This window comes from Rattus rattus, chromosome 4 (genome assembly GCF_011064425.1).
Source record: "Rattus rattus isolate New Zealand chromosome 4, Rrattus_CSIRO_v1, whole genome shotgun sequence".
Lineage (NCBI taxonomy): Eukaryota > Metazoa > Chordata > Mammalia > Rodentia > Muridae > Rattus > Rattus rattus.
The window spans coordinates 43,155,051-43,180,684 of record NC_046157.1 but is presented as its reverse complement, the minus strand read 5'-3'; the positions used below and the strand labels follow the sequence as shown (position 1 = coordinate 43,180,684).

The window sequence follows — 25,634 nt, the reverse complement described above, 5'->3', positions numbered from 1 at the left end:
CATTTGGGCTAATATCCACTTATCAATGAGTGCATACCATGGTGTTTTCTGTTAAGGATGATATTTTCCAGTTCCATCCATTTGCGATGGCTCAAAGTGCATTGTTTTGATAGCTGAGCAATTTCCATTGTGTAAATGTACCATTTTCTATCCATTCCTCTGTTGAAGGGCATCTGGGTTCTTTCCATTCTGGTTATTATGAATAAGCCTGATGAACATAGTGGAGCATTTGTCTTTGTTATTTGTTGGGGCATCTTTTAGGTATATGCCAAAGAAATGTATAGCTGGGTCCTCAGGTAGTTCAATGTGCAATTTTCTGAGGAACCTCCAGACTGATTTCCGGAATGGTTGTACCAATCTGCAATCCCACCAACAATGGAGGAATGTTCCTCTTTCTCCACATCCTCGCCAGCATTTGCTGTCACCTGAGTTTTTGATCTTAGCCATTCTCACTGGTGTGAGGTGAAATCTCAGGGTTGTTTTGATTTTTAATTCCCTTTGTACTCAAAGATGTTAAACAGTTCTTTAGTTTTTTCGAGGCCATCCAGCCTTCTTCCGCTGTGAATTCTTTGTTTAGCTCTGAACCCCTTTATTTAATAGGGTTATTTGTCTCCCTGCATCTAATTTCTTGAGTTCTTTGTATATTTTGGATATAAGCCCTCTATCTGTTGTAGGATTGGTAAAGTTCTTTTCCCAATCTGTTGGTTGCCGTTTTCTCCTAACCACAGTGTCCTTTGCCTTACAGAAGCTTTGTAGTTTTATGAGATCCCATTTGTGGAGTTCATCTTATAAGCCATTGTCTTTTGTTCATTTTCTCCACACCCAATGTTAAGATGCTTCCCCACTTTTTTCTATTTTTGACTGGTTTGATGTGGAGGTCCTTGATCCACTTGGAAAAAGCTTTGTACAGGGTGAAACATGGTTCGATCTGCATTCTTCTACATGTTGACCTCCAGTTGAACCAGCACCATTTGCTGAAAATGATCTTTTTCCATTGGATGGTTTTTGGCTCCTTTGTAAAAACAAGAATATTTGGGTTCATTCTGGGTTTTCAATTCTATTCATTGGTCTATCTGTGAACTTTCAAACCAGTACCATAAGTTTTTATCACTATTGCCAATACTGGATTCAGGAATTGGATTCCCCCTAAAGATAACTAGTAGATCCTACCAGATGAATTTAGTTCTACTAAGAAAAATGTAGAGTCCAATGAATCTGTACTGCAGTAAAATCCATTTTACTATAAATCCCTAATCCATTAAAGATTTTACATCTTCTGCCTTCTTCAATTTCTTTCTTCAGTGTCTTGGTTCTTATTGTACAAGTCTTTTTACTTGCTTGGTTAAAATCAAATTTTAAATTATTTGGGACTGAAGCCTAATTTCTTTCTCGGCTTGTTTCTCTTTTTAAAGGATAATTTGAGTTAATTTTATAAACTTTTGATTGTTTATCAGCTTTAGTAAATTTTGGATCTTAAATATAATCATATCATCTGCAAATAGTGATGTTTGACTTCTTCTTTTCTATCTGTATCCCCTTGACCCAACTCCTTTTGTTGTCTGTCTGATTGCTCTGGCTAGAACTTAAAAACTATATTGAATAAGTAGGGAGAGATATGCTAGTCCCTGATTTTAATGAAATTTCTCTCATTTAGTTTAATGTTAGGGACTAGTTTGCTGATATGGCTTCTACTTGTAGGTATGGGCTTGAATTCCTATTCTTAGGTATTTTATCATGAAGGGTGTTTCAATTTGTCAATCTTTCTCACATCTGAGACATGTGGTTTTGTTCTTTCAGTCTGTTTGATAGTGGATTCGTTGATGGTTTTCCAGTGATATTAACCATCCCTGCAGATGGGAAACCTGAGTGAATTGTTTTGATTTGGATTTGGTTTGGAAATTGAGTATTTTGCGGATATTCATATTGAAATTGGTCTGAAGTTCTCTTTCTTTGTTGGGTCTTTGTGTGGTTTAGGACATTCTGTTGATAGAAGGAATTGGGTAGTGCTCCATCTGTTTCAATTTTGATGGAATAGTTGGATTATGAGGGACTTCTATGGTCTATATTCAAAACCTGGCTCTGTTTGGTTGGGAGACCTAGCTTCTTCTAAGGAATTATAGGTTGTTTAGGTTTATGCTCCTGATTTAACCGGTACCTGGTATCTGTCTAGGAAATTTTCCATTTCTGCAGATTTTCAAATTTTGTTGAATATAGGCTTTTTTGTAGTAAGATCTGATGATTTTTTTTGTATTTCCTCTGATTCTGTAGTTATGTCTCCCTTTTCATTTCTGATTTTGTTAATTTGGACACACTGTGTCCTCTCATTAGTCTGGCTAAGGGTTTATGTATCTTGTTGATTTTCTCAAAGAACCAGCTTTTGTTTCTGTTGATTCTTTGTATAGTACTTTTTGTTTCTACTTGGTTGATTTTAGTTCTGTGTTTGATTATTTCCTGCCTTTGCCTCCTCCTGCGTGTATTTGCTTCTTTTTGTTCTAGAGCTTTTAGGTGTGCTGTCAAGCTGGAGACATATGCTCTCTCTTATTTCTTTTGCAGGCACTCAGTGCTATGAGTTTTCCTCTTAGCACAGCTTTCATTGTGTCCCATAAGTTTGGGTATGTTGTACCTTCATTTTCGTTAAATTCTAAAAAGTCTTTAATTTCTTTCTTTATTTCTTCCTTGACTAGGTTATCATTGAGTAGAGCATTGTTCAACTTCCATGTATATGTGGGCGTTCTTCCCTGATTGTTATTGAAGACCAGCTTTAGGCAGAATAGGATGCATGGGATTATTTCTATCTTTCTGTATCTGTTGAGGGCCTGTTTTATGACCAATTTACATGTTCAATTTGAGAACGTATCATGAGGAGAGAAGAATGTATATCCTTTTGCTTTAGGATAGAATGTTCTATAAATATCTGTTAAGTCTATTTGGTTCATGACTTCTCTTAGTCTGTCTACGTCTCTGTTTAATTTCTGTTTCTATGACCTGTCCATTGATGAGAGTGGGGTGTTGAAATCTCCTACTATTATTGTGTGAGGTGCAATGTGTGTTTTGATCTTTAGTAAGGATTCTTTTATGTATATAGTTGTCCTTGTATTTGGAGCATAGATATTTATGATTGAGAGTTCATCTTGGTGGATTTTTCCTTTGATGGATATGAAGTGTCTTTCCTTATCTTTTTTGATGACTTTTCGTTGAAAATTGATTTTATTCGATATTAGAATGGCTACTCCAGCTTGCTTCTTCCTACCATTTGCTTGGAAAAGTGTTTTCTAGCCTTTCACTCTGAGGTAGTGTCTGTCTTTGTCTCTGAGGTGTGTTTCCTGTAGGCAGCAGAATGCAGGGTCCTCATTGAGTATCCACTTTGTTAATATATGTCTTGTTAATGGGGAGTTGAGACCATTAATGTGAGAGATATTAAGGAATAGTGATTATTGCTTCCTGTTATATTCATATTTGGATGTGAGTTTATGTTTTTGTGCTTTTCTTCTCTTTGTTTTGTTGCCAAGACGATTAGTTTCTTGCTTTTACTAGGGTGTAGCTTGCCTCCTTATGCTGGGCTTTACCATTTATTATCCTTTGTAGGGCTGGATTTGTAGAAAGATATTGTGTAAATTTGGTTTTGTCATGGAATATCTTGGTTTCTCCATCTATGTTAATTGAGAGTTTTGCTGGATACAGTAACCTGGGCTGGCATTTGTGTTCTCTTAGGGTCTGTGTGACATCTGTCCAGGATCTTCTGGCTTTCATCATCTCTGGTGAGAAATCTGGTGTGATTCTGATAGGTCTGCCTTTATATGTTACTTGACCTTTTCACTTACTGCTTTTAATATACTTTCTTTGTTATGTGAATTTGGTGTTTTGACTATTATGTGATGGGAGGCTGAATCTATTTGGAGTTCTGTAGGCTTCTTGTATGCCTATGGGTATCTCTTTTTTTAGGTTAGGGAAGTTTTCTTCTATGATTTTGTTGAAGATATTTACTGGTCCTTTGAGTTGGGAGTCTTCATTCTCTTCTACACCTATTATCCTTAGGTTTGATCTTCTCATTGAGTCCTGGATTTTCTGTATGTTTTGGACCAGTAGGTCTTTCTGGTTTACATTATCTTTGACAGATGTGTCAATGATTTCTATTGTATTTTCTGCTTCTAGATTCTCTCTTCTATGTCTTACATTCTGTTTGTGATGCTTATATCTATGGCTCCTTGTCTCTTCCTTTGGTTTTCTACATCCAGTTTTTCTCCCTTTGTGCTTTCTTTATTGTTTCTATTTCTATTTTTAGTTCCTTCACCGGTTTGATTGTGTTTTCCTTGAATTCTTTTAGGGATTTTTGTGATTCCTTCTATAGGCTTCTACTTGTTTATTTATGTTTTCCTGTGTTTCTCTAAGGGAGTTCTTTATGTCTTTCTTGAAGTCCTCCATCGTAATGATCAAATGTGATTTTAAGTCTAGATCTTGCTTTTCTGGTGTGTTTGGATATTCAGTGTTTGCTTTGGTGTGAGAATTGGGCTCTGATGATGCCATGTAGTCTAGGTTTCTGTTGCTTGGGTTCCTGCGCTTGCCTCTCACCATCAGATTGTCTCTGGTGTTACTTTGTTCTGCTATTTCTGACAGTGGCTAGACCGTCCTATAGGCCTGTGTGTCAGGAGTGCTGTAGACCTGTTTTCCTGTTTTCTTTCAGCCAGTTATGGGAACAGAGTGTTCTGCTTTCGGGCGTGTAGTGTTTCCTGTCTACTGGTCTTCAGCTGTACCTGTGGACATGTGTCTTTAGTCCACCAGGCAGGTCGTTTGGAGCAGAAAAGTTGGTCTTACCTGTGGTCCTGTGGCTGTAGTCCTGGGGGGCTGCTTTTGAGCTCTCCATGAGGGTGGCAACCAGGAGGGTCTATGCCACCTTTTCCTGGGGCCCCCATGCACCCGGGTCCCAGATGGCATTAGGTATTTTCCTTTGGAGTCAGAAATGTGGGCAGAGTGTAGTCTCTTCTGGCTTCCCAGGCGTGTCTGCCCCTCTGAAGATTTAGCTCTCCCTCCCACGGGATTTGGGTGCAGGGAACTGTTGACTGGGTCCCTTTAGTTCCAGGCGGTGTCTGGACTGCAGGGGACCTGCCGCTTGAGTGCCCCTATCTTCCAGTCTTAGAGGCCCTATACAGTTTCTTTTTGGGCCAGGGATGTGGGCAGGGGTGGGCAGTATTGGTGGTCTCTTCTGCTGCAGTCTCAGGAGTACCCACCAGTCCGGGCGGTGAGCTCTCTCTCCCATGGGGTTTGGGTGTCGGGAGCTGATACTTTTATTTAGTTATAGATACGTGATCATATGCACCCATATACGTATAATGTTTGATGTTTTTGGCTTGTATGGAAAAACTACATGCATTACTTGTGATATATGTAATGTGTCACAATATACACATAGCCTCATAGCAAAAATGTAAGACAGGATGCTTCACAATGTAAATATGTTTGGTTGCAATGTTTTTCACCTTTAAGATTAGAGGTATTCCTAGAACTTTTTTAAGACTATATTTGAATACCATATTTTACTTTTTTCTCTCCTCCCTTCAAACACTCCCACATACTCCTGTATATTTGCCTTCAAATTCATTGCATCTTTTTTCTTTTGAAAATTACTATTGCACATATACATATTAATGTATATAATACTACAATATGTATATAATATACAATTGCACATAATATACTATATATAGTATATTGACATATACATAATATCAGGGCTGACCATTTGATGCTGTATAACCAATTAGTGTGCTCTTTCCTAGGGAAGATCACTTTTCCTGCTGTCATCCTGCCTCAGTTTCTTGTAGCTCTTTGTGGAGCGCTGATGTCTCATGGTCTTTTTTCTATTCAATTTGGCATGTTCATTAATGCCATTCTTACTCAGCTCACAATTTGTTGGCAATGTTGCTGAAATTTTATGGACATTGTTTCTGAATTTCCTAGGAGACACACCTTACATCATATCCCCTAATCTTCTGATTCTTACAATCAATGTCTGTCCTTTTTCCTCCAATGTCCCTTGAGACTTTGGTGCAGAAATATTTTCACAAAACTTTTCTAACTAAAAAATAAAATCATGAATCTTCAACTTAAGAGATTAGGAAATATGTGACTTATTTTGTTAATAATGTAGATGCACATTCACATCATTTTGTTTTTATCAATATATACTAATACTGTATATATAAATGGAAAGGCATGAATGGTTAGTAGGGGAAAGATGACTTCATGAAAGTGCTATCAATATTCACTAGTAATTGATAAGGCTGAAGCAATCTGTTCTCTTTAAGTTTGTTTATACTTTCATTGCCTCAAACATTTTTTGATATTTGATTATAGTATGCCACATTAAATTTGTTGTTTTACATATTAAAATGGATTTATTTTGGTACTATCATAGGGCTTAATGAAATTTATTCTCAATGGAAGAAGTGTGTAAAATAATCTATTCTACCATTGATTGAACCTGAATTATCAAATGGTAGCTTAAAATAAAAATACAAAAGAAATATTTGATAATTTTTAAAAGCATAATTAATACTCATACTACTATATATTAATAAAACATATTAATATATTAAAACGTTATTATTAATCAAGGCATAATAAAGGTGGAAAGTCAATTCCATCTAAGATATCTAAATAATGCCACTGGAGTGAATACTTTTATTCATAACTGACCTTTAATATTTTGGTTTTAGAGAGCCAGGGAGCCTATGTAAAACCAGTTGCAATAGGTTTGTTAGTAATAATTAGCTGAATAATAAACAATGCCCAGCAGATTGGCTTCATCCTATAGGGAATTTTTGGTAGCATTAAGGGAGTTTTAGCATTGAATTTAAAAATAGAATTGAAGATGATAAGAAATAAATATTCCCTATAAACCACTTTGCTAAAGAATATTGACAAGAGAAGGACCATTGTTTTGGACACTCTTGTTGCTGAAAGTTGAGTATCTTCATGAAGATTTAAGTTTCATAGCATCCATGCTTGTGGAGATTTTCATAAGAATTCAGTGAGGAAATAATATTTTCAACCACTTCCTTATCAAAAGTTTGTCATAATATGTCAATAACTGCATGGGAATAATATTGTATAAATATCTTTTTAGGGGAATTATCTAACAAGTGGGGCAAGGCCGTCCTGAAAAGGTAAATGAAATGTTATGTTATTTGTTCTAATCCTTGCCATTCACAGCTATGTGTTTATACACCAAAAGATTTGCGCTCGATCATGTGATTTTTATGAATTCATATGGTTAACTTGTATGCTGTGATTCCTATTAAGTAAAATGTCTCTTTCTGACTTTTACTTTGAGAATGTTCATAATCAAGATGAATTGTTGGTTCCTGGTATCACAGGGCTGTGTGGCTTCTGATGGCATCTATGCCTACTTACTCTCCTAGTTAATGAATTCCTTGGGGATCCTGGAAAAATGAAGAGAGGAAGAGTTCCCCACAACAACAGTATCTGTGTCATGTTAAATGATTGGCAGATATAAAACAAATGTTATATTTATGTTTTTAATATAAGACAGTGGAACATTTAATACTTTTTCGAGAGTTTCCTCACTTCTCTGTTAATGTTTGAGCATCCAGTAAAACTCAAAGCAAATCTCCTATTCCTAGAAAAGATGGAGAACAAATTTCATGGAGTAGTTTTTCTGTTAGGTTCAAATGAAGAGGCATGAAATAGCCTTGCATATTTCTATATATTACAGTCCTACATATTTTGTTGCCTCAAGATGATTCCTTGCCTATTCTTTTAAAAAAGAGTTCTCATTTATATACTTTTTACAAAAATAAAGCAGATGATTTGAGAAAATAATTTATTAATATCATAGATATGGACATGGAACAGTTACCTATTATATACAGAATTATATACTAAGATTTGAAAAATTAAACATGTATGTTGCTAGGCAACCCATTGGGCAGTCTTTGTCTTAAGACTGCATGGTCATTCCTATTCACTGCATGATTGGAAAATGAATCTTTGTATTTCTAAGTGATCAGCTCCAATTTTAGGTCATCAATACAGTGATAAAAGTGCATAAACTACTGCTAGCCCAGATTATGCACAGTTATTATTACAGAAATATAGTTGATCCTTACTTGTATGTTGTCCCTGCTGTATCATAATAGGACCTTGCATCACTGCCCCGGCTGGTCACACTTATGGGTACACATGGCTTGGTGAACTTTTCTGCCTTGCATGTTATGTCTGTGGGCATTATATATTAGTTATACCTAAGAGAGTTTTACTTCATTGATTCTTTATATAAATATAGTTTTATAATAATGGAGACATTGGCCATTCCTTCCCTGGTCATGTGATCCATGATATTCAACAGCACCTTTAGTTTCAAATTTCCCTCAAAAAACTGTGGCATTGCTAAACTTTCTTTAGAACTATGTACAAATGAAATACTAAAAAACTATTCTTAATTCACTGTACAGTTTTCCACATTGGCATGTTGTAATAATTTAATCCCACAAAGAATTGAATTAATGTTTTTTTACATGCTTTTCTGTTGAAGGAACATGAGACGGTTTATTAAAAATTGTGTTTGCTCTTATGTATGTATAATCAGGTAACATATTTGAAAAGAATAGAAAGAGCAGAAATACTTAAAATTGCCATCTTATTACCTGACCTGTTTATGATTTAGAATGAAAGATATGCTAACATAACTAATACCTAAAGTACAGTCCATTTTCCTCCCATATAAGAATATTTGAAAGAGATATATGTTCTGAAACAGGATGATGTCTTTTGAGAAGGTGAAGGAAAGCATCAGAGGAGGAGAGAGAACTGGAGAGTGTCAGCATGTTCCAAATCCATTGTAAACAGGAGTGAAAACATCATTATGTAAAGCAATACTTTAAACAGCTTGGGCTTGTTTTAAAAATATTTTAGTATATACTCTATTTTCCCTTTTGCCATTATAAATTTTATACAAAAATATAAATTATTAATGTGTTTAAGTTAAACATAATCTAAATATATATTGAATTTCAAGGTCAGGTGAATCGATGTCTATGATCTCACTTACTTCTCATGTTATAAAATGTATGCATCAAAATTGTTCCTAAAATGATCCCTACTTCAGGAAAGCTTTGAAAGCAGAAACAGTTCTCTTTGTTCTTGTTTCTTAAGGAGCGTCTGACATGGATGAGTGGACTATGATCTGGTGCTGTTCTCACTGAGTCTTGGTTATGTTTTCTTTGTCTCTGCAGTGAGCATCCTGAGTGGTTGGGATGGGAGGCAACAGCACCCAGCTGACTGAGTTCGTTCTCAGAGGAATAACAGATCGTCCAGAGCTGCAAGTCCCCCTGTTCCTGGTGTTCTTCCTCATCTATGTCACCACCATGGTGGGCAACCTTGGCTTAATCTTTCTCATCTGGAAGGACCCCCATCTTCACACACCCATGTACCTTTTCCTTGGAAATTTAGCCTTTGCTGATGCCTGCACTTCATCCTCTGTGACACCAAAGATGCTTATGAAATTTTTAAATAAGAATGACATGATATCCATGGGTGAGTGCTTTGCCCAGTTTTATTTTTTTTGTTTCAGTGCGACCACAGAAATTTTCCTTCTGGTAGCCATGGCCTATGACCGCTATGTAGCCATATGTAACCCTCTGCTCTATCTAGTGGTGATGTCCAAAAGAGTCTGCACTGTGCTAATCAGTATTTCATATATCATTGGTTTTCTAAACCCTATAGTTCATGTGGGATTATTATTCAGATTAACGTTCTGTAGGTCTAATGTTATTGATCATTTCTACTGTGAAATCATGCCACTGTATGCAATTTCTTGCACAGATCCATCTCTTAATGGATTGGTGGCCTTTATTTTTGCTTCTTCCATACAAATCAGTACCTCTGTGACCATTGTAGTCTCTTATGCTCGGGTCCTATTCGCTGTCCTGAACATGAAGTCTGAGAAGGGCAGAAGAAAAGCTTTCTTCACCTGCAGTGCCCACCTGCTCTCTGTCTCTTTGTTCTATGGTACTCTCCTCTTCATGTATGTGAGCCCTGGGTCTGGGTCAGGTAAACAGAAGGATAAAATGTATTCTCTGTTCTACACAGTTGTGATTCCTCTGCTAAACCCCTTTATTTACAGCTTAAGAAACAAGGAAGTTTTGGGTGCCCTGAAGAAACTCCTAAAATGAAAACTATCTTCTGAAATTTTCAGTTTTTTATTATCTTTTTTCTCTTTTGCAATGCATCATCATTTTAGATTATGTGTTTTGAACATAATAGAAATCTTGCCTGTTGTTAGACTACACACCTATCTAATAATGTAATTATTATTAAAATATTAAGCTACAATTCTAAGAGTCATTCATGATTTTATGTTTCTTTATTTATTTGTACTTTACATTGCTTTTAATCCATAGACACAGTGTCTCTGACTCTTTTACCTACTGTTCTAACTCTGTTTCTCCTATTGGGTGGCTTTCCCCATTCTATAAATGAGGGCTTTTGCCTTGTCTTATTGTAACGTGTTTTGTTGTGTTTGGATGTCTTCTCTTGGTGGCTTACAATTTTCAGGAGGAAACAGGAGGAGTGAAGGGAGGAGACACTGTGGTCTGGATATATTGTTCATTCAATAATTAAAAAAAAAAACTCCCACTTTAGGCGCATCCATTCTAAAACTGTTGATTTCATATTATTGAAAGTTCGCAAAGGCTTTATTTATATGATTGATACACCCTTCCCTCCCCCTGTGTTAGAGAGAGAGAGAGAGAGAGGTTGAGAGAGAGGTTGAGAGATAGAGGAGAGGAGTTGAGTGCATCAAGGAGCTAGAGAGAGCCTAGATGGAGCTGGAGTTCCAGGTGAGTAAGTGGCTGAGAATGGCTGAGTCAGGTTCTGGAAATGATGCTCTGATCTTCTGGAAAAGCAGCATGTACTTTGCTTGGACATCTCCCCAACCCCACCCACTTTCTTTTTGAGCTGAGGACTGAACCCATGGCCTTGCGCTTGCTAGGCAAGCGCTCTACCACTGAGCCGAATCCCCAACCCCCCCCCGACTTTTAAATACATACTCCTTAACTGCTTTCTTTAGTACAATGATAAACACCCCCACCCCCCAGTTCTCACATATTTTAAAACTGTTAATTTAATGTTATTGAACATGTACATAAATCCTCATATTACAAACCTATTTTCCCCTTCTCAAATTTTGAGGAAACTTTGTCCCAAGTCTTCTATTTAGAAAACTTGGCGTAATCATGCCAAAGAGTGAGACAATGAAGCATCTGAAATGATGATGTTTTGGGACTTATGAGTAGTCTTAATGAGCTAAATATTTCTGTCACACCTACCAAAATATTCAAATTTATTAACTTAAATCAAAACAAGTAAAAAAATCATTGGAGAGCTCTCTACATGAATCAGCAGTGAGATGCCTGCTCCAAGTATAGCAACCTCAATAGAGACAGCAGGACCCACAGGTTGGAAGAAGGGAAATGGCTCCAACCAGCTTTCTTCTGACCTTCACCTGAACTCCATGGTATGTCACCCCCGTCAATAAAAAATAAGTATTAAAATACGCTAAAATTTATTGGAGCATTAATAGAAAAATTGTAAATTTTATAAAACTTCTATCATTTATTTCAAAACAAATATCATACTTCTCAACCCTGACTTGCAGATGCTAATTAATTATAACTATTTTTTATTATTGAAACCTTCAACAGGCCATTAAACTAATTTTTCCTTTTTTAATGTAAGGGTGAATCTGTCAGGCAATTATGGAAGGGTGTGGCTTTTTGTCCATCTGGTTATATTGGATACGGAGATTTGACTACGGAAGTAAGGGTACATGGCGTGCTATGTCCCACCTTCTAAGTTAATTTGGAGATTTTCTTGAGTTTTATAACCCACATCCATAGAAGCCAGACTGGCTCCGTGTATGTTGGTTCTGCTTCCTCCTCCCCTGTCCAGGCTGGTGCATGGGCTTCAGTTTGAGCAGGTTATTTACTGTGAGTGAAGACTCTTCAAATGTCATATATCAAGTTTACCAATTAAATGAAATGTAAAAGCTTTGGTTTTTCAATAAATTTGTAAGTCACATGGATTCGCCTTATGTATTTGATAAATGTTAATATATGACTTGGTTACCTGTATACATCTGCTGTTTTATATAACACCGTATGAATTTACAGTGTGACTCACTCAGTAGGGAACTGTGCAGTGCATATTTTCCCAGTCATATGGATTTAGAGCAGGAGACAGAGGATAAAACAGCTGCAGGAAATTCATATGTCAGGCGCAAAAACATTTTTAAAATATGTCGTATTTTGAAAATATGTCACAATAAAAATCTATTCTTTTTTTATTTTTTTCTTTCTCTGATCACTAAAGACAGTTCAACCCAATACCTGCTTTTTGTTTTTTTTCCTTAAGGTAGTCTTGAAGAGTAGACATTTTGAGTTTATTCTTGTGTTACCTTTGCTCTGTCTGATACTAGATTTGGGGTGGGAGTTATGGGCTTTCTCTCTAGTACAGAACTTAGGGCATTTGTGTTTTTAGGTCCTGGATTCTCCACTCAGTATAGTATTTCCTTCACAATATCAGCTTCTCTGTTTCCCAGTCCCCCACTCTCACAGTGTCCCCCTAACCTCCATTCTCCTCTGAGAAGGGAGAATGCCCCTTGGCATCACCCCACCCCACCCCATTGCACATGAAATCACTTCAGGACTAAGCACATCCTCTCTCACAAAGGCCAGAAAAGGTGAACCAGTTAGGGGATCAGAATACAGAAACAACCCCCATTCCAGGTGTTGGGGGACCCACATGAAGAACAAGTCACATATCTGTTACATATATGTGGAGATGGGGGCACTAGGTACAGTGCATGCTTGATCGGTTGTTCGGTCTCTGGGAGCCCCCAGGAGTCCAGGTCAGTTGACTCTGTTGGTCTTCTGTAGCATTCCTATCCTCTTCTGGTCCCCCGAACCTTCCTCCAGCTCTTTTGCAACACTCCCAGAGCTCCATCTGATCTTTGGCTGTGGGCCTCTGCATCTGATAAGATCAGTTGCTGGCTGGAGCTTCTCAGTGGACAGTTATGCTTTCTGCAGACATCATGGAGTATCCGTAAGTGTTAGGAAGGAACTGGTTCTTGCCCATGGGTTGGGTCTCAATCCGGCCAAGCTGTTGCTCAGCCATTCTCCCCATCTCTGCTCTATATTTGTCCCCGCACATCTTGTAGGTAGTACACGTTTTGGATCAAAGATTTTGTAGGTTGGTTGTAACCTTATGCCTCCACTGGGAATGCTTCCTAGCTACAGGAAGTGGCATCTTCAGGATCCATATGCCCCACTGCTAGGAGTTTCATCTCGAGTCACCCCCATAGACATCCTGCAGTCTCCCCTCCACTCCATTCCTGGTCTCTGGCTCTTCCTAGAAACGGCCACCTCCATTGCCAATATCCAGGCTCTTTATCCTGCTCTCCCTACACCTGATACCCCTGTCCCATTCCCCCATTCTCTCCTCTCCCATCCAGTTCCTTCCCTCCATCCACCTGATTTCTGTTTTGTTTCCCATTCTGAGAAAGATTTTTTTTTTAAGTTTTTTTTTTTTTTTTTTTTTTTTTTATTAACTTGAGTATTTCTTATTTACATTTAGTGTTATTCCTTTCGGTTTCCGGGCAAACATCCCCCCTCCCCTTCCTTATGGGTGTTTCCTCCCCATCCTCCCCCATTGCCGCCCTCCCCCAACAATCACGTTCACTGGGGTTCAGTCTTAGCAGGACCAAGGGCTTCCCCTTCCACTGGTGCTCTTACTAGGCTATTCATTTTACTACCTGAGGTCAGAGCCCAGGGTCCAGTCCATGTATATAGTCTTTGGGTAGTGGCTTAGTCCCTGGAAGCTCTGGTTGGTTGGCATTGTTGTTCATATGGGGTCTCGAGTCCCTTTAAGCTCTTGCAGTTCTTTGAGAAAGATTTAATGATATTACTTTTGGTCATCTTTGTTACTTGGCTTCTTTGGGTTTGTGGATTGAAGCATGGTTAGTTTGTATTTTTTTTTTTGGGGGGGCTAAAACCCACTTACAAGTATATACTATCCATGTTCTTCTGGGTCTGTGTTATTTCTCTCAGGATGATATTTTCAAGTTTTATCCATTTGCTTGCAAAATTAATGACGTCCTTGTTTTTATTAGTTGAGTAGTATTCTATTGTGTAAACGAACCACATTTTCTTTAGCCAGTTTTCAGTTGAGGAACATCTAGGTTGCTTGCAGTTTCAGGTTATTATATATAAACTGCTATGAAAATATGATCCTTGTGGGATGGTGGAACATCTTTTGGGTATATGCCCAGGAGTGGTATAGCTTAGTCTTGAGGTAGAACTATTCCCACATTTCTGAGAAACTATCGAACTCTCACCAGGAATGTGGGAGTGTTCCCCTTGCTCTAATTCCTGTCCACCAGGTCCTATGCCTTGAGATTTTGATCTTAGCCATTCTGATTGGTGTAAGGTGAAATCTCAGGGTTGTTTTGATTTACATTTCTCTGGTGACTATGGTCTTTGAACACTTCCTTTTAAAAAAATGGGTATTTTCTTTATTTACATTTCAAATGTTATTCCCTTTCCCAGTTTCCCCTCTAGAAACCCCCTATCCCATCACCCTCCCTCTGCTTTTATGAGGGTGCTCCCCTATCTACACACCCAGTCCCTCCCTCCCTCCTCCCCACCCTGGCATTCCCCCACACTGGGACAACCTTCATAGGACCAAGGGCATCTCCTCCCATTGATGCATGACAAGGCCATCCTCTGCAACATATGTGGCTGGAGGCACTTATATGTCACACCATGTATACTCTTTTGTTGGTCGTTTAGTCCCTGGGAGCTCTGGTTGGTTGATAGTGTTGTTCTTCCTATGGGGTTGCAAACCTCTTTAGCTCTTTCAGTCCTTTCTCTAACTGTGATTCTCAGCTATTTAAGATTCTTCTGTTGAGAATTGTCTGTTTAGCTCTGTTTTTTTTTTTTTTATTATATAGGGGTTTTTGGGTGGTTGGTGTCTAATTTCTTGAGTTCTTTATATATTTTGGATATTAACCCTCTCTCAGATGTGGGGTTGATGAAGATCTTTTTCCAATCTGTAGGCTGAAGTTTTGTCCTCTTTATGGTGCCCTTTGACTTACGAAAAGTTTTCATGTTCACGAGGTCTCATGTATTAATTGTTGATCTCAATTGTACTAGGTGTTGATCTCAACACCTAGGCATTGGTGTTCTGTTAAGGAAATTGTCTCTTGTGCTAATGAATTCATCCTGTGCCAATGAATTCAGGGCTATCTCCCACTTTCTGTTCTACTAGTCTTAGTGTATCTAATTTTACATTGAGGTCTTGGATCTCCTTGAACTTGAGTTTTGTGCAGTGTGTTAAATGTGAATCTATTTGCATTCTTTTACATGCAGACATGCAGTTAGACTAGCATCATTTTTTGAAGATGCTCTCCTTTTCCCTTTGTATGGTTTTGGCTTATTTGTCAAAAATCAAGTGTCTGTAGGTGTTCAGGTTTATGTCCGCATCTTCAATTTGATTCCAATGATCAACTAGGCTGTTTCTATACCATTAATTTGCAGTTTTTAATTACTGTTGTTTTTGTAGTGATACCTCCAGAAGTTCTTTTATTGTATAGAATTATTTTAGCTCTACTGTTTTTTTGTTTGTTTTGTTTTTCCATATGATGTTGGGAATTGTGCTTTCAAGATCTGTAAAAAATGTATTGGAATCTTGATGGAAAATTCTTTAAATCTATAGATTGCATTTACTAAGATGGTCATTTTCACTATGTTAATCCTACTTATCCATAAGCATGGGAAATCTTTTCATCTTCTGATATCTTCTTACATTTTTTTCTTCAAAGACTTGAAGTTCTTGTTATACAGATCTTTCACTTGCTTGGTTAGAGTTATGCCAAGATATTTTATGCTATTTATGGCTATTGTGAAGGGTGTTCTTTCCCTAATTTCTTTCTCTGCCTTTTTATTATTTGTATAAAGGAGTGCTACTGATTTCTTTGAGTTAATTTTCTATCCAGCCACTTTCCTGAAGGTACTTAGTCTTAGGAGTTCTCTGGTAGAATTTTTGGAGTCACTTAGGTATAATATTATGCCATAGTATAGTATTTTATAATTCCTGCAGCTTACCTGAGGTTTAATGATTTCATTTTTTTATTTTGTATCACATTTTTATTATCAACTTATCTGGTGTAGACATTTATGTTGTTTACATTTCATATGAATAGAACCACAATGAGTACAGTTGAATACGTTTCTCTGGCATAGGTTGTTGAGTACTTTGGTTTTATGCCAAGGAGTGGTATATCTGGATCACGTGTTAAGTTTATTGAGTTCCATTCCCCAAATTTGCCATTTAGATGTTGTTTCTATGTTACTTCTGCAGTCATTGTACACTGTATCTGTTACACACACACACACACACACACACACACACATATATCTTCAAGAAAACACTTTCTAATTTGCTGCATGATTTATGAAGTATAGACTGGTACTGAACCTACAGCACAGAGGGCTGAGAGAGGCAGAACACAACTGTAATTCCTATGTCATACAGGGAACAGCAGATCACATATTTCTATAGGTGCAGACTTTGTGAACTTGTGAGTATGCCATGTACTGAGAAGTCAGAAAATATTGGTGAGACTTAAGGACCTTCTGTTTGCTTCCAAAAGACCAAACATCACTTCTGCCCTATATTTTCATGTGCTAGTTATTTTTCACTTTCAAGTATCTCTTAAGGTTTGCTGAGGCTGAGAACTTAAAAGAAAGGACACTTAACTTGTTCAGCACTTAACAACTATCTCACAAACCTATGCCAGGGAAGCTCCTTTTCTCAGTAGCTGTCAATTAACAAAGAGTATCACAAGGAGCCCAAGTATAAAGGATAAAAGACTGTGCAGTGATCAGCTTTAAATGGGGATCAGTATCACATTCTTTTCTCCCCAAAATGGCCATCATTGTAGAAAATGGGGGAGAGAGATATTATAGAAAATAGGGGTAAAAGCCAGAGGCAGTAAATAACTACTAACTACAAGAAAAGAGCCCGGACACAATATGACAGTTATACATATTAATTCACAGATTTTGTGATAACACCTTGTACATTTTACCACAAGGCCACACAAAATCCCAGTATGAAGAGGAGTGGATGGGCATGATGTCCCATCCCTAGCTGAGGAGCTATTGGTGATTGATAGCTGTCAAAATAAGGAGAGTGTCTTATGAGTTTGTGGACACAATAAGTGTAACACATTTCTAGTGTGGCCCCACAGCCAAGAATATATTGGCAACCCTAGTAGAACACAATGAGTTTTTTGAGACAGGAAGAGCACCAACTTGAGTGGTACATTATGAGAGTAGATCTAGTAGCAGATGGGTGAAAGAGATGAAAATATTCAAGTATAATGAACAAATTCCTCAAAGAATTAATAAAAATATCAAGAGATATTATTTGATTGCTCATTGGCATGAATATCTTTAGTCTTGGTACGAGAAAGAACATCATGGCCGAAGCAAGTAGAAGAGGGAAACTGATTGCTTCATTTTGCCAATAAACAAAAGGAGAAATAGTCACAGCATCTAGAACAACTTAAAAATTTTCTTCAGCAAATCATTTTCTTCTTTTCCCCCACTCATTTTCTAAAGTCTTTACAACTTCCCTAAAACACTATTCAAGGCTTCACCAAAATAGGGGACTATCTAAGATCCATACAATAGATAAATTTTACAAGTAAATATAAAATAAAAATAATATTAATTTCTTATTTGCTACTTGAAGTATTGTAGAATTTGCAACACATATTTTGTGGACCACTGAATACAGTCACTGATGAACATTACAGACCGTGGTCATTTCTAGGACAGATTATAAAACCAAGCCATGAAAGAAAGAATGAGAGGTAGGAATATATGGGGAACTCCATTAACTTCTTATTGTGAACTCTGAATTTTTGCAACAGTTGCTTTTTAGTGAGATCATCCACATTTGAAAGAGATATCTATCTCCATTATTATAATGTTTATTCAGTCATACTACAGACACCAGATTTGGGAAGACGGTTTCTAATTTTCCATTGAAGGTTAAAACAAAAATAGCAGCCCCAAATTAACTCGGAAGTTTATCACATACAAGATCAGGCCTAAGACCCTGGGAGTAAGATCCTTTTAATCTGAAAGGATGCATACAACCAGGACTCGTTTCTATTTAATGCAGGTAACTACATCAGGGATGAGTGTAAGAATTGAAGGTGGAAATGGATGTGTCAGGGAAGACAGCTGGGGCATCTTTGGGATTATGGAGGAGGTACGCATTCATGACACACTTACAAATGACTGCTAGACCTCCAACTTAAATTTACTTGGTGAAATACTCTACAGAGGAAGTTTAATTAACTTATAGCTGAGATCCATAGAACACATGCTGGATTATTTATGGAGGTAGAGCTTAATACTAGGAACAGGTGTTACCTGATATCTTGTTTTGTTTAACAAGTTACAAAGGTCTGTAAATTAGAAATTTAAATGGTAGATTGGAGCTTATTTAAAAGTGGGTGGAAAGGCAGCCTACAGGCTTTCTCTTCACCCTCTGTTTCCTCAGACCCAATTCTCCAGTCTTGTCCTTAGTGCTGTAACAGAACAGCAGCTGCAGCCTCCCCTCCCCTCTGCCCTCTTGTGGATCCCATAATCCCTTGTAATCTCCGTCCCCCACTTGCTGTTTTGTTTCAGACCACAACTCTAGCAGTAATCCCCTGCTAACTCCAGGGGTACAGTGTCTCCTAGGGCCACAAGTAGGCTGAAGTAGACCCTTACCTCTCCTATTGCTCCTGAGATCCAATACTTCCAGTCTCATTCTAGCTCTGTAGCTGGAAATCTGCCATGGTCTCCATTTTTCTCTCTGATCCCATCTATAAATATCACAAACATCCTCCCCCCTCAACCTTCTTTCTTTCAATATATCCCATTATCCAGCCTTCAATACCAGCAGGCAGTACAGGCAACACACAGGTATCACATGCTCCAAAAATCGAGAGAATAAGAAGGAACCACGGAAATAAAAAACACCCACCCAACAAAGACAAATCCAGAAATCAGCACCTAGATCTGTGATCATCCCAAGCCCAGATGTCCAGATACCAGCATAAAATCATAATCAACACCACCTAGCAATGGGCAAAGAAACACCTTGTTGGTGGTGCTGCTCTTATATCAGTAGCCCTGACTACTATACCCAGAAGAAGTTTCAATCATCATAGATGGATAAAATAAGATAGTCTATGTTAAAGTCAAATTGAAACAAAATCTATCTCTAAATCCAGCCTTATAGAAGGTACAAGAAGGAAAACTCCAACTACACCCATGTAAACATAGGAAATTTATAATCTGATATCAGAAAAATCAAAAGGGAGGCACATACTACCACTTCCACCAAGACCAATAAAATAAAAGTAACTAGCAAGCATTTGTTATTGATATTTCTCAGTTGATATCAATGATCTCAATTTCCAACAGAATGGATGTGAAAATAGGATCTGTCCTTCTGTCTTAATCAAAGAACACACCTCAACATCTAGGATAGACCTTACTTCAGGGTAAATGGTTGGAAAAAGCTATTCCAAGCAAATGGGCCTAAGAAGAAAGATGGTGTAACCATCACAATATCTAACAAAGTAGGCCTGAAACAAAAACTAATCAAAAGATATGGGGAAGGACTTTACATATTCACCAAAGCAAATTTTACCAATATAATGTTTAAGTTTTTATCATCTCTGCTGCAAACATAAATGCAAACAAATTTGTAAAAAAAAAAGGATACTACAGCTTAAATAACACATTGATCCTCACATACTGATACTTGGGGACTTCCATACCCAACTATCATCAATGGACAGGTCCTCCAAACAAAAATCTAAGCAGAGAAATATTAGAGCTAACAGATGTTAAAAACCAAGGGGACCTACTTGGTTTATATTCACATAACATCTCACCCAAAGACAAAAGAACATACTTTATACTCTGCACCTCATGGAACATTCTCCAAAATTGGCCACATACTCAATCACAAAGAAAGTATCAATAGATACAAGAAAATTTAAATAAACCCTTGTGTCTTACCAGACTACTATGGATTAAAGATGGATATCAGCAATGATAGAAAGAACAGAAAGGTTACAAACTCATGGGAATTGAACAATTCTCTATTAAATGAAAAATAGGTCAAAACAGAATTAAAGAAAGAAATTAAAGGCTTTCTAGAATTCAATAAAATCCATATATCCTATAACTAAACTTATGGAACACAGTCAAAATGGTGCTAAGAGGGAAGGTCATAACACTAAGGGCCTACAATAAAAATGGGGGAGATCTCATACTAGCAACTTAACAGCACAACTGAAAGCTCTAGAACAACAACAAAAAATTAAGCACACTGAAGAGGAGTAGATGGCAGGAAATAATCAAACTGAGGTCTGAAACCAATATAATAGAACTAAAGAGAGTATTTCAAAGAATCAATGAAACAAAGCATTGGTTATTTGAGAAAAGTCAACATGATAGAGAAAAACTTATGGTAACCAACTAAAAGTCAGAGAGAGAATATCCAAATTAACAAAATCAGAAATAAAAAAGGGTACATAACTAAAGACTCTGAGGAAATCCAGAGAATCAGAAGGACATACTTTAAAAATCCTGTACTCCATCAAATTGGAATATATAAAGGAAATGGATATTTTCTGATAGGTTTCACTTACTTATCAAAGTGAAATCAAGATCAAATAAACAATTTAAATAGACCTGTAACTTTTAGGAAATGGAGGCAGCCATCCCAAGTCTCAACAACAGTCACCATAACTACCACCACCACCACCACCACCACCACCACCACCACCACCACCACCACCACTACCACAACCACCACCACCACCACCATCACCACCATCACTACCCCCACAACAACAACCGAAGGCCAGACATTTTTAGCACAGAATTCTACCACTTTCAAAAGAAGAGTTAAGATTAATAACCTCAAGTGACTCAACAAAATAGAAACAGAAAGAACATTGCCTAATTCCTTTTATGAGACCACAGTTACCATGACACCCAAACCACATAAAGACTCAGCAAAGAAAGAGAATTAGAGACAAATTTTCCTCAAGAACATTGATGCAAAAATTCTCAAAAATGCTCACAAACCAGATCAAAGAACACAGCAAAAAGATAATTCACCATAATCAAATAGACTTTATCCTAAAGATGCAGGAATAGTTCAATAAATGAAAATCTACCAAAGTACTTTGCCTCAGAGAAGGGAGGCCTCCCATAGAAATCTATTCACCTTGGTATATCAAATTGCAGTAAGACTAGGCACATCTCCTATTGAGGCTAGGCAAGGCAGTCCATTTAGGGGAAAGGATCCAAAGGCAGGCAACAGAGTCAGAGACAGCCCCTTCCTATACTGTTAGGGTTCCCACATGAAGAACATTTTTTCAACATGTGAAGAGGGCAAAGTTCATCCCATGCATGTTCTCTGGTTGGTCAAGACAATTCCTTACAGACTTCTAGAGGACAATTCTTCACATCATATGGAAAGCCAAAGAACCCAGGATAGCTAAAATAATCCTGCAGGATAAAAGAACTGCTAGAATGTAACCATTTTCTATTTCATGTTGTAGCACAGTGCTATCATAATAAAACCACATGTATTGGCAGAAAAAATAGACATCAGTGAAATTAAATAAAAAACAAACATAAATCCACATAACCTAGGAATACTTGAATATATACATGTATATAATCATAAATACGCTCTGGAAAAAAGGACAGCATCTTCAACAAATGGTGCTTGTCTAACTGGATGCATGCATGTAGAAGAATGCAATAGATCCATATTTATGACCCTACACAAAACTCAAGTCCAAGATTGATCAAAGACATCAACATAAAACCAGATACACTGAACCTGATAAAAGAGAAAGCAAAGAATGCACAGGAGGTCACTTTCTCAACAAATAGCAATAGTGGAGGCACCAAGTTCAACAACTGATAAATGGAACCTCATGAAACTGGAAAAGCTTCTGCAAAGCAAAGAACATGATCATTTGGACAAAAAGGCAGCCCATGGAATGGGAAAATTTTTTAACAACTCCACATCCAATAGTGGACCAATACTGAAAAATATAAAGAATTCAAAAACTAGATTTAAAACAAACAAACAAACAATTCAATTGAAAAATTGGATGCAGATCTAAACATAGAATCCTTAATAGAGGAATCTCACATGGCTCAGAAACTTTAAAGAAATGTTCACCATTCCTAGCCATTAGGGAAATGCCAATCAGAACTACTTTGAACTTCCACTTTCCTTTGCACCTGATAGAAAGGCTAAGATCAATAATACATGTGACAGTTCACATAGGTAAAGACAGGAGAATACTCCTCCAGTGCTGGGGGTAGTGAAAACATGTACAGCCACTAAATCAGGGTAGTGTTTCTTTAGAAAATTTGGCAGTGATCTACTTAATGATTCAGCTACACCACTCTTGGTCATATATACAAAGGATGCTGTAGCCTACCACAAGGACACCTCCTCGGCCATGTTAATTGATACTTTATTCACTATAGTCCAAAACTGGAAGAACCTAGATCTTGCTCAATTGAAGAATGGAAAAAAAACTGTTCCAATTCAACAATGGAGTATTATGCAGCTGTTAAAAATGATATTGTGAAATTCGCAGGCAAGTTGTAAATTTTGCTTTCTTCTACCAGATATAATTATCATTTCAGAGGCTTACTCCTAAATAAAATCATCCTTTCTAGTTTTTCTGAACTCTGGCTGGATGGTTCAACTCAGCTGTTCTGGCTAAAAACTTTTCTCCAAGCTGACTGATTCAAACAGGCTTCTCTGAATTTCTCAATGAATTGCTCTGCTTAGAAAAAAACTGTCTCTGAATTCTACAAATTTAACTTTACCGGAAGCACTAACTGCACAAACTGAATGGGACTGAACAGAATTGCCTGAACTCAACTGCACTGCACTCATTAAACTGCTGTCTACTCCTGACTCGCTCTGCAATGTTCTTAAGTAACCTTCCTTTTTTGTTCTCAAGAGAGTTAGATGTCTCCTATTTCTGACTTATTCTGTCAAACCTTTCTCTGATTTGTCACTTTGTCTGCTCCTCAATCAGATACCATTGTTTGGAATTAAAGGTGTGTAGTAAAAGTGTGTCTGTATTCCAGCTAGAGGGAGTAAAGGTTTGGCATTCTAGATGTATCACACAGACCTCAAAGGTCTTTGAGTATGGTGCCTGGCCAGAACAGCCATGTTGCTGGATTAAAATTCCTTCACACAAGTTGATAGAAAAGAAAAACATCTTCCTGAGTGAGGTAGCACAGACCCAGAATTATAAACACATTGTGTATTAATTTATAAAGTGACAGTAGCCATTAAGTAAATTATAACAAAACTGCAATCTGTAGAACTGAAGTGGTTAAGCAGAAGAGGTCTCTAGTGAGGGAGGCATGGATCTCCTTGAGATGGGTAAATAGGTTAGATTTTACTGGTGGATTCATCACATGACAATAGGAGTGAGAGGTATTAGGTGTTTGTGGGGAAGATGGGGCAGAGGGAGAAGGTGTGGGGAGAGATTTTAGAATTGTGATGCATTTGGTGTGTGTTATCGAAACCTAGTCCAGTGGAGATTTCCTGGAATCTATAAAGGTGATCCTGATGAGGATTTCTTATAATGGGGGATATCGAATTTCAATGGTCCACTTCTCAAAAACAGGCAAAGTTTACTGTGGCAGGACTGGGTGGCATTCAATTAAGTTGCTAGCCAAGCGATTCCCCAAAATATCTCCAAACAACCCAGGCTGGTGCTAAGCAAAATATTGTTCTTTCGAAACTGTAAACTAGGCCAGCCACATCGCTGAAGAAAACATCCACACAACTCAAGGAAGATGGATGAGTGGAGCTGCTGTCTATGCAGATCCTTTATGCATATGTTCTAGCACGCTTGGTGCAGAAAGGAACTCTGCAGGTTACTGAAGGAAATCTGGACATCAAGCCACCCACAAAACCTTGGACTATAATCTCTTCTGCCTGTAAGATATGCTAGGGTATGGTGGCAGAGAACATATGGGAGTTGCCAACCAAAGTTTTATTTGACTTAAGGCTCACTTCAGGGGATGAAACCCATTTTGACACTGTTTGTGGAACCAAGAACCAGAGACTAGATAGCTCAAAGAATGAACATGACTGACAAACAAACAAACAAACAAACAACAAACCGAAGCAAAGCAAAAAAACAAAAACAAAAATAAAAGACAGGAACAAAAAACGAACAATACAATGATTCTTAATGATATTCTGCTATACTCATAGACTAGTGCCTTATCCAGTTATCATCAAAGAGGCTTCCTCTGCAACAGATGGGAATAGATCACAGGTAGATATTATGCACAGAAAGAGTCTAAAATGAAAGTCTCCATCAAATCCCCCCCATTAAAGATAATGTTTGAAATAGCTATGTAGTAATCTATTCTATAACCACACACATACACATATTCATTCACACACACACACACACACACACACACACACACACACACACACACACACGAGTTTAAGTGGAGTTATCCTGCCTGTTGGATAATGCTACTTCTAGAAGTGTTACCAGTAAAAGTACACAGTGCAAGGTGTGGGGTACTTCCTTTTGAGTTTTTGGTTAGGGCATATACAGATGCATACACACATACACAGGCACACCCACTCACACACATACAGGCAGACATGCATATACACACACACATATAGACATGAATACACACATGAGTGCATGCACACATAAATACATGAAATCAACAGCTTAAATTCTTAAGAAAGTATACGTTCTCACATTTGGTTTATTTATTTATAAATATTTATTTATATTTGGTTTTCTATTTATAATATATAGGCATATATTGTATAGTTGTATAATTATAGGAATTACTGAAAAGAGGTTTGAAATATAGTTTACTACACACACATACAGACACATACACACACATACATATTCTGTGAGCAATGTTCAGTTATCACATGAAGTAAGAGTTTCACTTAGAACTGAGAATATCTGAGCGCCAAATATGGAATCTATGTTTTCCTGTTATTATGATAGATAAACTTGTATTTGCCACTTTAAACATTAAACAAAAATGCATTTAAAGTGGTAAAATATATTTTGGAGAGGATAAATGTATTTTAAACTAGGGATTTGTATAAATTTAGGATTTCTTTAGGAAATATAAATTCAAAGCACTATTAAAATGTATACATTTTATATATAAAATTTATCTATAAACACTAGAATTTGTATTACAAAGAGATTTAATTTTTATCTATCTGTATGGATTTAAAATAACATAATTGAAATCTGCCTTTAAAGTGCCTATTAATTATTTATAAATTTATAATTTTTATTACTATTGTATAGACTAAAGATTACATTTTATTTAGCATTATATGAGCTTACTATATTTGATAACACAAGATCAGAAATTTCAATGTATCCAGTAAATAAACACCATTATTTTCCTGAAAAACAT

General features: G+C 37.2%; 1 protein-coding gene across 2 annotated transcripts; it reads left to right on the top strand.

Moving 5' to 3' along the window:
* Window positions 1-8,780: 8,780 nt before the first annotated feature.
* LOC116897954 (olfactory receptor 5AC1-like) lies at window positions 8,781-10,190 on the top strand. 2 transcript variants are annotated; one of them, XM_032899353.1, is made up of 2 exons: window positions 8,781-8,805; window positions 9,280-10,190. In XM_032899353.1, exons 1-2 carry the CDS (start codon window positions 8,781-8,783, stop codon window positions 10,188-10,190), a joined length of 936 nt encoding a protein of 311 aa, XP_032755244.1. The 2 variants fall into 2 exon arrangements, with proteins under 2 accessions (XP_032755244.1, XP_032755245.1); XM_032899354.1 differs by lacking the exon at window positions 8,781-8,805 and having other exon boundaries at window positions 9,273-10,190.
* The last annotated feature ends 15,444 nt before the right edge of the window (window positions 10,191-25,634 follow it).

Excerpts from the sequence above, each read along its gene's own strand:
- LOC116897954 (XM_032899353.1), top strand. The coding sequence starts at position 8,781 with ATGTCTTTTGAGAAGGTGAAGGAAA. Across the intron at positions 8,806-9,279 it reads TTTTGAGAAGGTGAAGGAAA|GCAACAGCACCCAGCTGACT; the intron begins GCATCAGAGGAG and ends TTGGGATGGGAG.